General features: G+C 38.7%; 1 protein-coding gene across 11 annotated transcripts in view; it reads right to left on the reverse strand.

Annotated features, from left to right (window-relative positions):
• OSBPL6 (oxysterol binding protein like 6) overlaps positions 1-17,481 on the reverse strand; it is a 101,128-nt gene that overhangs the window by 48,519 nt on the left and 35,128 nt on the right. For 10 of the 11 annotated variants that reach the window (XM_035536951.2, XM_035536949.2, XM_035536952.2 and 7 more), the window contains exon 2: positions 10,141-10,378. In XM_035536951.2, the coding sequence (XP_035392844.1) occupies positions 10,141-10,284 (144 nt within the window). In that variant the 5' untranslated portion in view covers positions 10,285-10,378. Of the gene's footprint in view, positions 1-10,140; positions 10,379-14,036; positions 14,113-17,481 lie in introns of those variants that run through there. The other variant, XM_035536946.2, reaches the window with a different exon arrangement.

Below are 17,481 nucleotides of genomic sequence, written 5' to 3' on the forward strand. Positions count from 1 at the left end.
AACTTCCTTGCTATGTTAATTTGTTAACTAATACAAGCATTCTAGACATGGTGAATGGCCTTCTTTAGAAAATATAAGCAGTTTTCATTCTAATAGATGGTTGCAATCAAATTTAAGTTAACACAAATCAAAGGACGAAGTTGGATGCTCACCTATGTGTGTAGGTTCATAAAAGAAAGCCCTTTCTTTCTGGGGCTCTTTCACATCCTACTGTAAGCTACCCACTTAGACTCTTTCAATATCATCTAAACTTTCATATATGCAGCAGAATAATATGAGGTGTTAAAAAAAAAAAACAGGATATTTGAAATTTTTTTGATCATCTTTTTTTTTATTTATTTTACCTAAAATCTTTTTCTACTGAGAGAAAAAAAAGTTTCAATTTAACAGCTTTATTTTCAATGCCAGTATTTAGTAAAAAAGTATTCAGTTTAAAACAGTAAAGCTACTTCCTGTTCTGACACCTCTCTAAGGCACACATTTATTCTGCTCAATACATTTGTATGTCTTGAACATGGATCCTCCCAGTCTTGCACAAATGTCTTCAAAACGGAAGCCTTCATATCATACCTGCCATTGCTCCCATCTTCTTTCCACTTTTGTGTCTTTGCTGTCCACTGAGGAAATAAACAAATCATGCTTCCTTTTCTTTCCAAGAAACCATAAGTCACTTCAAAAGTGTTGCACTGCCCTCCTCAGAATTCCTGTGTGTGTGTACATGCACACATCAATCCTCAGAAGCCCATTTGGGACTGAGTTAGAAAATGAGTGCATACTACAGTAATTTCAATCAGCGTTTTAAGACACTGGAATTGTATGACTTTTTAAAAAATTATTATTCATTTATTGACGTCCAAGCCAACCTTTTAATTTATGTTCTCAGGAAGAAGAAGGAAGACATTCCCATGTAGGTGGATGCATGGCAGAGGGGAAAAAATGGAACAGGAGGAAAACAGGAGTGACCGTGTTCTAAAAATACCACTTTAAATTATCTATCTTAATTTGCATGGGTAATTGAGCTTTTATGTAAGCAACTTCCTGGGTTTTGTAACAGAAGATAGCTACATAGACCATTTCTAATTGAACTGACAGTTTAAAAAAGGGAAATCTCTCTTCATAGCAGACCTGTGAATCTCAGCGTCCCCCTTGTAGTGTCTGAAGCATTCCTAGAGCCAAGATAACTCCGACTGCCACATGCACGAGGCTCAGACAATGTGCACACAGCCCCGCAGGACAGCACTGCATGCACACTATCGCTGTCATGGATCAGATCCATTCTGATGCTCAGCCTGCTTCCCACACTGTGCCAGTGTGCCTTCTAGACCAGCCTAGGCTGTCTCTCCTTCACTGCTCCAGCCCCTTTTATTTCTTCAGCGGCTTTAGCACAAAATCTTTCTTAGAAACGGGCATCATCTCCCTGCTGTTAATCGCCAGGATTATACTCTGGGAGATCTTGTCCACAAATCACTATAGATATTACTTAGTGCAGGAGCACTCATGATCCAAATATCTGCTGACTGGAGAGGACCCACCCAGTGCACGTGGACATGGACACACATCTTCTGGCTGCCATAAATCTGTTCTGCAAATTCTAGGCAGAAATAAAGGCACAAAGTGAGGATTTCTGGGTATGCGGTGCTGCCAATCTGTGCCAGCAGTCCTTGCCCTTGGGACGCCCAGTGCTGGAGCTGAATTTCCTCATGCTTTTACTGCACCCACCAGCATGTGTTCTGGGGGATGCTTGCCTAACCTCCAGGGTCCATTTGCACCAGTTCACTCTGAGTCTTATTTACACAAGTTCCTACTCCTGTTTCACACTCACAGTCCAAAGAGCTTCACTCTGGAAGTTCGTACTTTCTTCTGAAGATCTAATTGTAACACTCATAGACACTTGTGGATTAAGTTCACTTTTAACCACTGAAATGGTAAACGAGGAATCTAGCAGGCCTGAGAGTTATGACTTCCTTTAAGACAAGTGCTATGGCATTGAACATTCAGAGATGTCCTATAGCTTCCTGAAATTACTCTATTCATCATTTCAGACATTTTTTCAAACACTGAAATAAAAGCCACTACCTTCTGAACATAATGAACATTTTCAGACTGTATTAAATGCAGAGGATTATCAAAAAGACTTGTAGAGTAGCAGTAGTTAGCTGACTTGAAGAATAATTGCATGTTTTTGTTACCAATTTTGCCACTTCATTCTTTGGCTCCCTCAGAAGATTTGCTTGCTCCAGTGAGTTGCTGCCATTTAAAGTATTTATTTAACACTTCCTGCTCTAATGCTGCTTCATCTGTATCATCTGAAGAGAGTTAATTAGGAAAGAGAGGGCAAAAGAGAATTACATCACTGCAACAATGGTACTTGGCATTTAGCAGCATCTTCAGTTTGAAGCTCTCAAAGAGATTAGTAATTATTATTGAAATAATTCTCACAAACTATTGAGAAGTAAAAAGGCTCATAGAAGTCTACACTTTGTTACAGTGCAAGGCTGGGAATAAAGCTCCCTGTTCTCACGTCCGTGTATTAACTACTGGACAACCATCTATCCTTGCCTTTCTTTCATGACTTTTAAAGTCACAAGAGCAAATGAAATTTCCAGGTAAACATCAAGAATTTTTTCACAGATGTCATACCAGGTTGTCAGCAGTGAGCAAGAGCATAGGTTTCTATAAGTTTCTACTCAATTAAAGAATAAAGAAGGAATATAAATGTCACAGAATCACAGAATCACAGAATCGTCTAGGTTGGAAGAGACCTCCAAGATCATCTAGTCCAACCTCTGTCCTAACACTAACAAAACCTCCACTAAACCATATCACTAAGGACTACATCTAAACGTCTTTTAAAGACCTCCAGGGATGGCGACTCAACCACTTCCCTGGGCAGCCCATTCCAATGCCTAACAACCCTTTCAGTAAAGAAGTTCTTCCTAATATCCAACCTAAACCTCCCCTGGCGCAACTTGAGCCCATTCCCCCTCGTCCTGTCACCAGGCACGTGGGAGAATAGACCAACCCCCACCTCTCTACAGCCTCCTTTAAGGTACCTATAGAGAGCGATAAGGTCTCCCCTGAGCCTCCTCTTCTCCAGGCTAAACAACCCCTGCTCCCTCAGCTGCTCCTCGTAAGACTTGTTCTCCAGACCCCACACCAGCCTTGTCGCCCTTCTATGGACTCTCTCGAGCACCTCCATGTCCTTCTTGTAGCGAGGGGCCCAAACCTGAACACAGTACTCGAGGTGCGGCCTCACCAGAGCCGAGTACAGGGGGACAATCACCTCCCTAGCCCTGCTGGCCACACTGCTTCTTACACAAGCCAGGATGCTGTTGGCCTTCTTGGCCACCTGAGCACACTGCTGGCTCATATTCAGCTGCCTATCAACCAGTATTCCCAGGTCCTTCTCGGCCAGGCAGCTTTCCAACCACTCATCTCCCAGCCTGTAGCGCTGCTTGGGGTTGTTGCGCCCCAGGTGCAGGACCCGGCACTTGGCCTTGTTGAACTTCATACAGTTGGCCTCAGCCCATCGCTCCAGCCTATCCAGATCCTCCTGCAGAGCCTTCCTTCCCTCGGGCAGATTGACACACGCACCTAACTTGGTGTCATCTGCAAACTTACTGAGGGTGCACTCGATCCCCTCGTCCAGGTCATCGATAAAGATATTAAAGAGGACCGGCCCCAGCACTGAGCCCTGGGGGACTCCACTAGTAACCGGCCTCCAACTGGATTTGACTCCATTCACCACAACTCTTTGGGCCCGGCCATCCAGCCAGTTTTTAACCCAACGAAGCGTACGCCAGTCCAAGCCGCGAGCAGCCAGTTTCTTGAGGAGAATGTTGTGGGAAACGGAGTCAAAAGCCTTACTGAAGTCAAGGTAGACCACATCCACAGCCTTCCCCTCATCCACCAGGCGCGTCACTTGGTCATAGAAGGAGATCAGGTTCATCAAGCAGGACCTACCTTTCATAAAGCCATGCTGACTGGGCCTGATCGCCTGGTTGCCCTTCAAGTGCCTCGTGACGACATTCAAGATAATCTGCTCCATGAGCTTTCCTGGCACTGAGGTCAAACCGACAGGCCTATAGTTCCCCAGGTCTACCCTCCGGCCCTTCTTGTAGATGGGCGTCACATTTGGTAGCCACCAGTCGACTGAGACCTCTCCTGATAGCCAGGACTGCCAATAAATGATGGAAAGCAGCTTGTCCAGCTCCTCCGCCAGTTCTCTCAGTACCCTTGGGTGGATCCCATCCGGCCCCATCGACTTGCGTACATCCAAGTGCTGTAGCAGGTCGCCAACCATTTCCTCGTGGATAGCGAGGGCCACATCCTGCTCCCCATTCCCCTTCCACCAGCTCAGGGTACCAGGTATCCGAGAACAACTGGTCTTGCCGCTAAAGACTGAGGCAAAGAAGACATTGAGTACCTCAGCCTTTTCCTCATCTTTTGTAACTAAGTTTCCCCCCGCATCCAGTAAAGGATGGAGATTCTCCTTAGTCCTCCTTTTTGTGTTGATGTATTTGTAAAAACTTTTTTTGTTATCTTTAACGGCAGTAGCCAGATTGAGCTCCAGATGAGCTTTGGCCTTTCTAAATGTCCTCAGACTTCCACATGGAATATATTATGTTATACTGTGTTGCAGCCTTATATGAGCAACATTTTCTGAGGCACACTGAACAGATAGGCAGGCACAGTAAAAAGGCCCATCAGCTATATTCTCACTGTTTATGAGGCAGAAATCTATAACAGAGCCTCAAAAATGTCCTTGATAATGTGCCTGTGATCATAACTGGTCATAAAGAGAAAGTTGAGTTTGAAGTAACTCATCAACATACTAAAGACAAAAAAATAAAGTATGAACACTCTTTTCACCAACTTTCCTGTCCTTCCACCAACTCTAGTGTCCAATTACTTCAAGTGTCCCAGAAAAAGTACCAAAAATGCTAAATGAAACAGGACAATGAAAAGAGAGAGACTTTTTCAAATGACAAGTTTCCAGCAACCAAGATGGACCTGTGTACATGATATGCCTCACCCTGCCACTCTAGCCTACCAAGAAAAATTGCTAGTAGCTGAAATCTCCATTAAAAATAAATATACTTAAAAGAAACTTTTATATATATATATATATATATATATATATATATATATATATAAATCACATACCAGTAACTCACAGAATCTGTTTCGGATAGGTGATTCATAAGTATCATCTTGATTACAGTGGCCTTCAGCTAAATTAAATGATACATGAACCATTGCAACCTTCTGTCACAACAGCTCTTTATCCAATTGTACATCTACAACTGGCAAGTTGTCTCTTCTTCCACACCTACATCAAGGGGCTACAAAAAGAACTGCTTCAGCATTTTAACTTTAATTTCCATATTCCGGCTCCCTCCTCCTTTCTCCTTAGTGGAACATTCAGGAGCCGTTTAAGTACATGAGAGCATCAGCTAGACTGCAGCTCAGTGAAACTAGTTCTGGGTTTCTAGTAAGCTTCCCTTCCATTAAAACTATATCGAGATATAATAGAAACCTTCCCTCCAAAACCCTGATGGCATTTTTCTTTCGCAAGAGACTTCCCTTCATAACTTTCCTTTTACTCTTCTCAACATTAGCCAAACAGAGGAAGCTGGAATTGACATAGAGCCTATGGTACTTTGCTTTTATGCACATCTCTTCTCATTATGTTTTGTCATTAGTTGATGAAATAGACAACAAGTCACCTCTGTATTTCTTTTTCTCCTTCTAATCTATGTTTGTCCCATCTAATCAGCATTTTATGCTAGCAACTGACTTTTATTACATGCTTAACATAGTGCCTAGCAGTGAGATGCCTGGATTTATACTGTATTCCTATATCCAAGTAACAACTATTAGTCCTTTTTTTCCCCACATACTATACATTTCACCTCCAGATTCACCTATTGCAATAACTTTTTTATGGTCTTCCAGTTACTCTATAAACTAAGGTTTGGTTAAGGGTGCTGCAGAAAAATGACTCTATCCTTCCATCATCGTTAAAGCCCTTATTCCTATAAAATGGGGATATTTGCCTTAGGAGAAACTGCTTTCAGGAGACTACTTTGTCAACTAAAATACAGTGGCTACAAAAAGCTAACATTTCCCAGCACAAACCTCCAGGCAAGATCAGAGTCTTGACTTTGGAATCGCGCTCTCTTCCTTCATTTCAAAGCCAGGTTAACATCTCCAGTCCAAACTCAGCCCTTTCTCCATCCCTTGAGTACACCCTCTTCTCCTATTAGTCATTATTACTCTTACAGAAAGATAAAAAAAATTACATTAAAATCTAAAAAGCAGACGATTGCTGCTCTAGGAAATCTATTCTCTTTTTCCTTCAAAGACCCTTCTATCTTTCAGTCTTCACATATGGCTGAAAGACAATATTCATTTGTTATATGAAAGCACTGCCAGCAGAAAGGTGACCATACAAGACTAAATGCAATAGGACTAAAAGCTATTCTAATTTTGTGTTTGCTGTGTGGAAAAAGAAATAAGGTTTTGTTGAAACAGCAATCTGACAGAGAGAAACAGAAAGATAAAGAGATAATAGATAATCGTGTCTCCTCCCTAAAGGACCAAAAAGAAAACTGAGACATTAGAAGAGAAATCCTCACATGCAAAATAGCAGACACTGCTAAATCTACTTTACATCATGTATTAGCTAACCTTTACAAGTGGTCAGAAAAGTCAAACTCTTGTCTTTGTTCACAATTTCATTATTATTACTCTCCTCCTGTATTACTCCCTCTTTGTTCTGTGACTGCAGGCTTAATAGCCTGGGGTCAGGCCCCAATTTACCAAACTGCACAACATTAACCCTATAACCTTCCTTCTGCCTTCTCAGCACATTGTTACTTCCTATGCCTTGCAGTGAATATATAACATATTACAGTCCACAGTATTACTTGCATGTTCAGTCAATGACTATAATATAGAATGTTCATAAAGAGCTTGCAATCATCAGATTGAATGCACAGCATACAATTTATGATATTCAACTGTACTTTCTAAAAACAGCACTAGTTTTCCTCCAAATAGTTAAGTGAAACAGTATGACTAGCCTTTTCAGAGTCTCACAAGGAATGGAGAACAAGAACCTCCCCTTCCAGCATGGCCCATAAAAAAGGTTGTTAGAATTGCAGTTTTTACATTCAGTTTTGTAAGTGGACTCAGTTTTGCTCAGGAGCTTCAGTAGTCCTGACACTTGAAATGACAGGGGCTCTATGCTCTGCAACAGCTCCACAGAAGGAAAACCTGCTGCTGCTTGTCTCTGCAGTGTTCCCATCAGCACAGCACAACTGACCTGCAGAGCTGCTCGGCTCAGGGGTTAACAACATGGGTTAAGCCTGGGCCTGTCCAATCAGCCTAATTAACTAAGATTTCAGTGAGAACAAATGATGCTAAAGTTCCTATGATTATAAAAATCTGAAACCATTTTTTTTTTGTCTATTACTGGCTCCAGTACACTCTGTTCATTTATCAATTACTTAGTCATGGAGGCTGCAAATTGGCAATGTCAAAGCTTCTGCTGACTGCTAATTCTCTTAGGTGATGTATATTGGACAAATAAGAAAGCTACATTAAAATGCCAGCATTATATACAGCACAACATTTTCCACTCTCTCTGAGATGATTTATCATAGTCATGCTCACACTCATTCTGCCTCCTGCACCATAATTTATTGGGAAACTGTTCTATAATTGCTGGTATGACTTTGACAAGAATTATACGATGAGAAGATTTCAGTCATTAACCATCTAGAAATATCAAGTGTTATCCTCACATATGACAATGAAAGCTACATGGACACTTTACCCAGTCATATCACTTCCCATATCCATAAAGATTACCCCTTCAGGGAGGGTGCTTTTCTCCCAGCTCCTATGAAGAGTTTAAGGAGGCAGTAAGACAGAATTTTCAAGCCTTCTCAAAGCAAAAACCAAGAGCCCCCGAAACAAAATCCCCCACAACCCCAACTAGCACTATGTTTTGGGGAAATCCTATAAAAAGCAAAATGTATACAAATAGTGCCATAAGTGAGGAAAGAAATCAGACATATAAACATTACAGCAGATGGCCCAAAGAAGCCAAATGATTTGCTGCATCTAAGAATATGCACAAAGAAAACATTCATATGTTTACTTCCTTGGGTATAGTACCATTGCATCTCATGCTGTATTGCTTACTGCAGTTCATTCTCCTGGGTATTTGTCTGCCTGCAACGCCAAGGTAAAAAAATGAATGCCTGGCTGTAGCCTTTCCAGTCCACATCTATGTGCCTAAATAAATTTCCTAAGCATCATCAGACATTACTGGGTCCAAGGTAGCTCCAGATGCACCATCACATCATCAACCACTTCAGGATTATTTTAAAATTATGCTTCATGTTTCAGTGACCAAATACAGACTTAAAGCTAAGCATCCATTTTATTACGATGACAGCTATACCTTACACTACCCCATTGCCATGGTAACAAATACAGTAGACACTAGATTTATGGTAAAATGTATTCCCAAAAGGTAATTTTTTTTCATTCTCTCTTGCATGATCCTACCAAACTACATAATTACAAAGAATATTCAGAGGATATGCTCTTAGCTGAGCTCAGCAGCTCAGTCACAAGTCCTGCATTCATTTTCTTTGGGTTTAATAAAATACACTGACGCTTCACACAAAAGATGTCAGAACTCTGGATTTCAAACAGAACTACTGAAAAATTAAGAGGAGACTATGTGCTGAGACTTAACTGAGTACAGCTATCCCAAGTTCTGTACAACAGGAAAGGGAAAGTATTTATCATCTGTGAGGAAACCGTTTCTGCCTTCATTGAAAGGCAATGGAAATTATTTTTAAAAATCCAGGCACGTTTTCTGCCTGTTATTGAACACACATCAGAATTCTTTTGATTGTTTAACGTTTTCTACATACCTTATGGTGAGACTATTTACATTCAAAGCCATAAATGTTATAGTTTTCATCAAAATTTTTACAAGTCAAGTCAGGTAAGAAAAAAACTATCAGCAGCTGAGTAAAAAGCATCCCAGGTGGAATACAAGTTGCTGGAAAACGTTCCTAAGCTATTGCCATTCAAGTAAATGTATACCACATAAACACTAGTTTAAGTTCTTTTCCTGCCTCTTTTTCTTGTCAAGCTGAAAAGAAGTCAGTATTGCATGAATAATAATATTTTCACATTATTTAAAATTATAAAGTTGTAAGATTCTTACATACAACAATTCTTTTTAAACAAAATTCTTATTTTTTTAATTGTTAAATTAGAAGCTGATTTAGTGTTGAAGGTTTCCATAGATCCAATCTTCAAAGTACGTTTTTGGTCTAATCAGATTTTCAGTATAAGACATTGCATTTGTAACAATTTATCTGAAATCTGATAATAGATCTGACGCTTCCAAAGGGCCCCCACTGATGCTGGAGCCAGACTATACAGCCAGCTCTCAAAAAACAAACAAACAAACAAACAAAAACACATTAATGTGTAGGTTGTTTTGAGAGGAAATAACACAGCCCTTGTCTGAGGGGGATCCTGGAGAAAAGGTGTGATACATCCACGTAAACAAGAGCTTCTTGATAATGGAAGTCTAACAATTAGACTGGCACTGCATGACGTGGGGGCAACTGGTGTAAACGTGTAGTAAACCAAGTATTTAAAATGTTATGTGCTTCCATAAAGGATTAACAATGGAACATTTAAATGGAATTGAAATATGCTGTGGAAATAATACATCTCTGTAGTTAGATTAACAAAAAGAGATATTCATTTAGGAGGAAAAACAGTTTGAAGCAACTGTAGGCTCGTGCTGCCAAAGAACCCACTTTCCAAAAGATGTTAGAGCTCATTTCCTACTTGTCCACATGATTATATCCTTCCTGCTACAGTACTACACTTAGTGCTAATGTTGCTTCTGAATCTTTTTTCCAACCCCTGTGGGAAGTGGGGGAAAAAAACACAAAAGCAATGGTTCTTGGCTGTAGTGATAATATCCAGTGCTGTGAGGAAGAGAATTTGGAGCCAGCAACAACAAACTGCCATTCTACAGGAATAAATGAATCCTTTCACCAGATGTTACAAACATTTAGATCTTTTCCTTACCTGCCTCCTATCCCTCTGAGATGATGACGAAGAGGAGGCACTTCTGTGTGATGGAGTGGATGTTTTGTGAGCAGGAGATACACTCTTCTCCTCCGAACTCATCTTTGCAGCAAACTTGTAGTAATGGTCTTGTGCTCTTACCATTCATGTACAAAAAAGCAAGGGATACTCTTCTGCATCCTTCTGTTTCACAGTTTACGGAGAGACGAAAAAGAGTTCAAACTCAGCTGAACTGCACCTTAATAATAAAAAATAAAAAAAATAAAAAAAACAGATGTGAAAGAGTGAATGAAGACACCTTTGCTCCAAAATAGTTCTGCAGGAAAGAAATCTGTTGACAGTCACTATTTATTCCAGCAGATCTCCCGATTTTTTTTACTTCCTTTCCTAACATTACCCAACACAAACACAAATGCATTGCTCAGCATTCTCACAAAAGATAAAAGTGATGTTGTGTTATTTCAAAAAAAAAAAAAATGGAAAGGCTCAGGCAATTCACAGCAATTCTCATGCAAAGTTTACAATCCATGACTGGGGATCGATAACCCAATCTTGCATGATACCATAACACTATCAACAAACTCCTTAGTAGCTGCACCAGGGGAGATGGATATTCATGAAGGAACTGCAGCTTGTGGGGAACCCACACCAAGGTGGGGAAAAGCATGAGGAGGAAGGAGTGGCAGGGAAAACTGTTCTGTACTGACTGTAACCCACCACCCACTGCCACATCCTGTAAACGTATTGGTTTAAATTGGTTTAATTTGGTCTTTGATTTCTCTCTACCAAGATCTATTTTATTTAGCGATAAATTAAATTCATTTTCTCTAAGTTGAGACTGCTTTGTCTGCAACAGTAATTGGTATGCAATCTCCCTGCCTTTATCTCACCCCACGTACTTTCCCATCCTATCTTCTCCTCCCATCCCACTGAGAGAGAGGCTGGATGGGCACCTGGCTGCTAGCAAGGGCTAAGCCACCACAGCCACAAGGACCATTCTCTCTCCTGCTTACTCAGCCACTGCAATGTGCATTACCTCTTTACGAGTTTTCTCTCACTGACTCCTCTTCACCCAAATCTTTAGTTTCGATCCAAGAACGGAAACTTAGATACATATAGCAGCACAGAGGATATTTACGTTGATTATAAACACTACTAAACATTTTGAGTATGTCACCAGTACACTGCAACGGTTCAGGAACAGAGTTACAGTTCTCAGACCTTAACAGATTACTTCAGACTTGCTTCAGCTGATAGATCGTGTGTCTGTTCTTCTATTAACCTTGGATAAGAACGTTCTTTGAATGATGTCCTTTGCTTGAAACTATTATCTGTCTCCTCCACCTCTCTTTCCCTAGTTTTAAACTGGCCTTCCCTTTGCTATGCATTCCTCCCCCCCATCTGAGCTATCTTCTGCACTATGTTCAGCTACTCTGAAGCCTCAAAAGCCAAAACAAAACAAAAAACATCCCACCACAAGCAAAAAACCACCTCCAGAGCTACTGTAATTCTTCTTGTTTTGCCACTCCTGTTTGAAGACTTCCATTTGCATTTGGTTAAAGACAAGGTATACATGATGGCATCGCTGCGAATCTTGCATTTTTATAACAAGTTGTATATGGCAAAAAAATACTTAGCATTTTTAAAACATCCAGCATCAGGTCAAATCAACTTTTCCTGAGAAAATACATTTCACTAAGAAGTACTGAACTTTATCTTTCATCACAGGAATGAGCAGGAGAAAGTTCACATTTGTCTCTAAGGAATAAATGAACAGCATTAACCAGCAGTGCTGGTTTTTTTTTTTAAAAAAAAAAAGGCCGCACAACATATTTGTTTCAGAACTTCAGAGAGAAAATATAATGAAGTTGCATTCTGAGAGGCTTTTCCTTCCAGCCTAGCATACCAGGGACTGCTGATCTAGCTTCACAGCATTTTCATATCCTACAAGTACATCAGGCAAATTTCAGCCAAGGATGTGTACTGACGATGTCTCAAGAGAATTTGTCTATGCAAATTCTCCTACAAATAATGACTCAAATTACAAAAATTAGAAATAGTGGAACACTGAAATAATAATCCCAGTTCACAAAGCTGTGCAGAACAGTTGAGTTATGAAATAGCTATAAGGACAAATTTTCAGTCACTTCCAGTCATGAGGTCACTGAAAAATTTTTAGCAGAGCAGCCTTTGGGCAAATGAAAATCAAGTGCTTTTTAAAACATCTGATCTTCACTCAGTTGACTCATGTGGAAAAATTTATATTTAGCATTGGCACAGGAGGACAGCAATCTGGCACTTCAAGTTTTTTAAGGCTTTCCGGAAGCATAGGTGCTGTTGTAAGAAGCATACACAAAGCTAGCAAGAGGTACTCAGGAGGAACAGTTCACTGAGTCTGTTCTCACCGGGTTGGCAATTCTGTGAAGTATCTGCTTTTTCTTTTGAATGGTATTGAAACCAAATAAAACAGTCACACCTGAACTAAATTCCCCAGTGGTTCTGTGGTGTTTCCCAAGCATGAGCCTGAAGCTTACCAAAAACTCACTTAAAGCACACTAATTTGTCAATAGCAGGCTCTCAAAAAGGACATATAAAACAAAATCTTACCCTTCACGCCACAAGAAGCAAACTGCCTCTTGCCCTATTTAACAGCAGCAAGAACTTCAGTACAAAATTGCAATTACTTTATATGTAGAAATTTCTGATAGAAGAACAGTTCAGGGTTAAAACTTAAAAAACACAAGATATTTGAGAAAATGAGCACTGTAAGCACAACAAAAATATTTACATAAACTAGCAAGAGCTAGCATTGAGCTTTTTGTTATTGTCCTTGCATGTTAAGTTTGGGTTCTGTTTCTCTACATTGCTAAGAACTTATCTTCCAATTCTGGCTTAAAATTTGGTTAATACATCTTTTTTAGAGCATGTTAGAAGGAATAAATGTAGTGAAACTGATGTAAAGAGGCGCCACTCTCTCCATAACAAAGATTGAAGCAAACAATTATAAATCTAATTTTTTGCCCAACCAATTCAATTTACCAAAATGAAACTAATGCTTTTGAGGCATTTTTCATGCACTTTTTTCCAAGCGTCACTGGCAATTTTGCTATTGGCTTCAGTGGGAACAGAAGCAAGCCACACACTGTGTTACAGTATTTCTACACTACTTCTAGAAAATACGAGACAATCTAAGACAAACACTCAGAAACTGTGATGTTAGGATCTTGAGCAGGGAAATATTATTATTCTAATAATTGTGCATTTGTTCTGATACTGTTCCCTGACAAAGACAAAAATGTCTGAATTCATTGTAGGAGGTCAATCTTACCATCTCTACACCACAGGAAATCATCTTAAACCTGAAATTATTTTCAGTGATTTCAGTTGGGCAATTCAAACAGAATGGCATTACCCTTCAGAAATCAGGGTGACAAAATTGGCCATTGGATACTAATTGCTTCTTATCCAATTATCATTGACCAGTTTGCAGTTTGCAACCATGACAGCGAAATCCCTCACGAACTGCTAAAACCCACCATCAGTTTAGGACCATCACTTGATTCAGCCCATCAAATGTGACTGGCTCACTTCAAAGCTACTTTGCCATGAGGTCCCAGGGTGGGAAATACATTAATCACTTACAAAGAGAAACAGACCTCCTAGAATGCAAAAAACAGACACTGCACAGAGATTTTGGTCATCGCAAGTGACAATCACCTAGCTGGGAGTTCTGTCTTCACCTTTTTTATTTGGCATCTCAACTATTTTGAATGTAAATCATCATTGGTTATTTAGCAATTATTAAAAAAAATACTCATTCTTCAGTACAATCTTTTCTCAACCATTTACTTATTTTCTAGGTAAAGCAATGGATATAGAAAGGTAAAATGCCCTACCCAAAGTCCAACAGAGCAGGCAAGTCTTGTAACCAGAACATGCAGTGAAGTGTTATAATTCCAATGCATAAATAAAAATACCATGTGCCATGACTGTAACATCCTCCATATAAGGCAAAACATCTATATCTGCTGTTATTCATAAAGGAGTACACAATGACTGTATGGAAACAACAATAAGAAATTATTCAAGAAATATACTTAAGATTATAGATTATTTACTGAGTTATCAAGAAATTTTTTATTCTTTCTTTTTATTCTGTTTAACCACCAAACACTTAATACACTTAATTCTTACTGTTCACTCCTACTATGCTTGTTTTCAAGCTAGCCTTTGAATTCAGCTTTTTTTTTTCCAGTAATGTTTTGTGTTTGATCTCAATTGTTACAGTTCTTCCAAATCTGAAAAAAAAAGGAGGTGGAAACATAGAGATTCCCTTATTCTACCTCTACTTCTAAAATATTTTAATACACAGTAACTTTTTTCCATTTCTTTTTGGTTTATGGGGTTTTTGCCTTTTTTTCTGGTGTCTTAAGTCAAGTACTAAACACGTCTTAAAAACAAAGTGATTATTCATTTTCTTTCCATCCACAAAGGGTTGTGGTTTCTTTTGGTCTCTTTCTGGCTAAATAAATAAATAACACTGTGATGTTTTCTTTTCTTTATTTCTCATATTTTTTTGACAATAGAGGTATTATGTTAACCCAGAAGTTCTGCTTTCTACCATCAGAAACAATTGTTTCAGATGCATCAAAATAACCTATCCAATACCAAGAGGTAGTATGATTATTTTTTTATTACACAATGTTACACTAAATAGTTTGAAAGGCAAGAAAGCACTGAGAGCTACATACTGATTTCTCTTCACCTTCTATCCCATGATACAATAATATATATCATTTATCATCTCTTAAAAGAAATTCTTGGGAATTTTGTAGACTGGACCTTTCAGAATTACAGAAATATTGAGAAGGCACTTGTTCTCAATATAAAAATTCATTACTCTGTAGCTTGCTCAGCAAAGAAAATAAATTATATCTAGAGTTGCATGTGACGCAAATTTCTATTTTAAAATTAAGTATTTTTATGTTACTAGCTAAAATTAAAAAAAAAAAGAGAGATTAGAATGGGCAAAGGCTATTTCTATTGGGAAAAGTTTGTGTAAAAAAATATTAGTGGAAATAATGAAAACATACAAATACATGACTTGCATAAATCCAGAGTTATAAATAAACCTGCACCTCATATAAATAGAAGTTTTCAATGGGTAACTCCAAATGAAGTCTAGCTTCAGACAGCAGACTTCTGTGATAAATGCTGTGTTGTTTCTCACTGGCTGTTTGTTTCCCTTGATTGATTCTTCTCTGCAAGAATGCCCAGAACGCCTTACAGTCTGTTTAATATCTCATGCAGTATTGGAATAATTTGAGAAGACAATATAGGGTGCAGAATGGAGTCTCTGGACATAAATGAAATAAAAATATGTGACCATCACTGGTATTATTCCAACCGAAGCATCTTCACACTGATCTGTCAACATGGGGCTGTTTTTCACTGGGAGGGAAGAGGTTTTATGTGGTGCTCTGCAGCTGTATAGCACACACATTCTGTATTCGGGCATCCAGTGGAGCCCACCCTCTGTTCTCATTTTACAAGGAATATACAACTGCATGTTCTCCCCCTCTAACTGCCGACCTTTCATACAGGGAAATCATAACCACGCTTCTGCTGCAGATCCCGAATGTTGCAAACACAAGAATATAATAGAAATAACACATTTCAATGCTGTGGCAACGCTGTGGTGGTTTCATAGTCCATTTATGGGAAACAAACAATTGTCCTTTTTTTTTTTTCTTCTCTCTCTCTCTCAATAAAGCATTGAATCAATCACTTTACAGCCGCTATTTGAGAATCAGCCACATCAGCATTTACAATTCAGCTGAGTGAGACAAACTCTGTAACACGCTCTAGGTGTACAGAGACAAGAGAATTAAAAAACAGTGTGAAATCTGATCGACAATCAAACTCAAAGAAGCTGAAAGATGAGCAGAGACCGCACAAGTAATCTAGCAAACAATTCTGGATTCAACGATTTAACAGCTGCATTTGGTAACTAACAGCCTCATTTGGTTACATGAGGATACTGGCTATGACGAACTTCTTCAGTTGTACCTTCAACTGATTTTTAGCATAATGCTGAGCAAAAATTCGTGTCAGATCCTGCATCTCAAAACCAACCGTCCAGGAAATAACTGTTACCAGATTGCCATCACTCTAGACAAGTTTCTCCTTCTGGTAAAATCAGAAATAGCTATTCTGGATACAAGGTTTTATGGAGGACTTAATATTTGCTGCATTTCTATGTCTTGTTAAACATAATTCATTAAAAAGACTACACCAAAAACAAACAAACAAAAACAAAAACAAACAAAAAACAAAAAACAAAACTCTTTTCCAAATAGGTTTATCACTTTAGCAAACTATCAACTTTTTAGGAAACAGCTTTAATCAATTAATTTGAAGATATATTTTATTTACAGGTCCTGTCAGAAATCATACAGATCCAATTCTGGATTCAGGAGAATTATTGGCAACATAAGGCATATTTGCAATATGGAAGAAAAAAAAAAAAAGAGCATCTTTTTCTTTTTAAAATTCACCAATTCAGTAATTCCCATCAGGAAAATCAGTTTCCCACATTTTTAGCACATTTTTAATAGCATAATTGTTCCGGTAATAACTTTCATGGCTAATATTCAACATAGTCATCAAAACTCAGGTCCTAGAGCTCTGACCAGTTCATTTTAAATCCTAGACAGATACCAAAACAACACTCTTGCTCTAACAGAACACTGATGATTTTCAGGTCCAATATTTATGAGTAGGAAAAAATGACTAAGAAAAATGGTATTACTAGCACTGAATGTCTTTTTAAGATAGAAGATACCATAATTCATATGGCTATGTTACCATTGGCTCTTTCAAGTATTTTAAAAGCTGCATATTCAAGGTTTGAATAACAAATGCATATCTAGTTGTCTGATGACAGACAGAAGTAGTCCTTACCTATTTTCCACATGCAATTTTCTGTAAAATTTTCTAGACCAGATTATTAATTGGCTAAAACACAATGTTTAAGACCAAAGTCTAAACCTGTATCACTATTCCCAATTACACTATCACTTCTTCTAGACTGATACTCAATATTGCAGCCAAAGTAATGAAGGAAAAAAATCAAATTTTGTAGCAGCCATGTTTTAAAACCCTACATTTGACACTCTCCACAACAAGCATTTGTTGAAAGAATTATCAAAGAAACTAAAACTAATTAACATGGCATTCCCCCAAATGGTGACTAATTTAACTGATCTTATTAAATGCAGTGTTTATTTTTAACAGTCCTTAGGTTTTGCTTTGGTTCTTTTACTGGGGATCCTTGTGCAT

The sequence above is a fragment of the Cygnus atratus genome, chromosome 6, assembly GCF_013377495.2.
Source record: "Cygnus atratus isolate AKBS03 ecotype Queensland, Australia chromosome 6, CAtr_DNAZoo_HiC_assembly, whole genome shotgun sequence".
In the NCBI taxonomy this organism is placed as follows: Eukaryota; Metazoa; Chordata; class Aves; order Anseriformes; family Anatidae; genus Cygnus; species Cygnus atratus.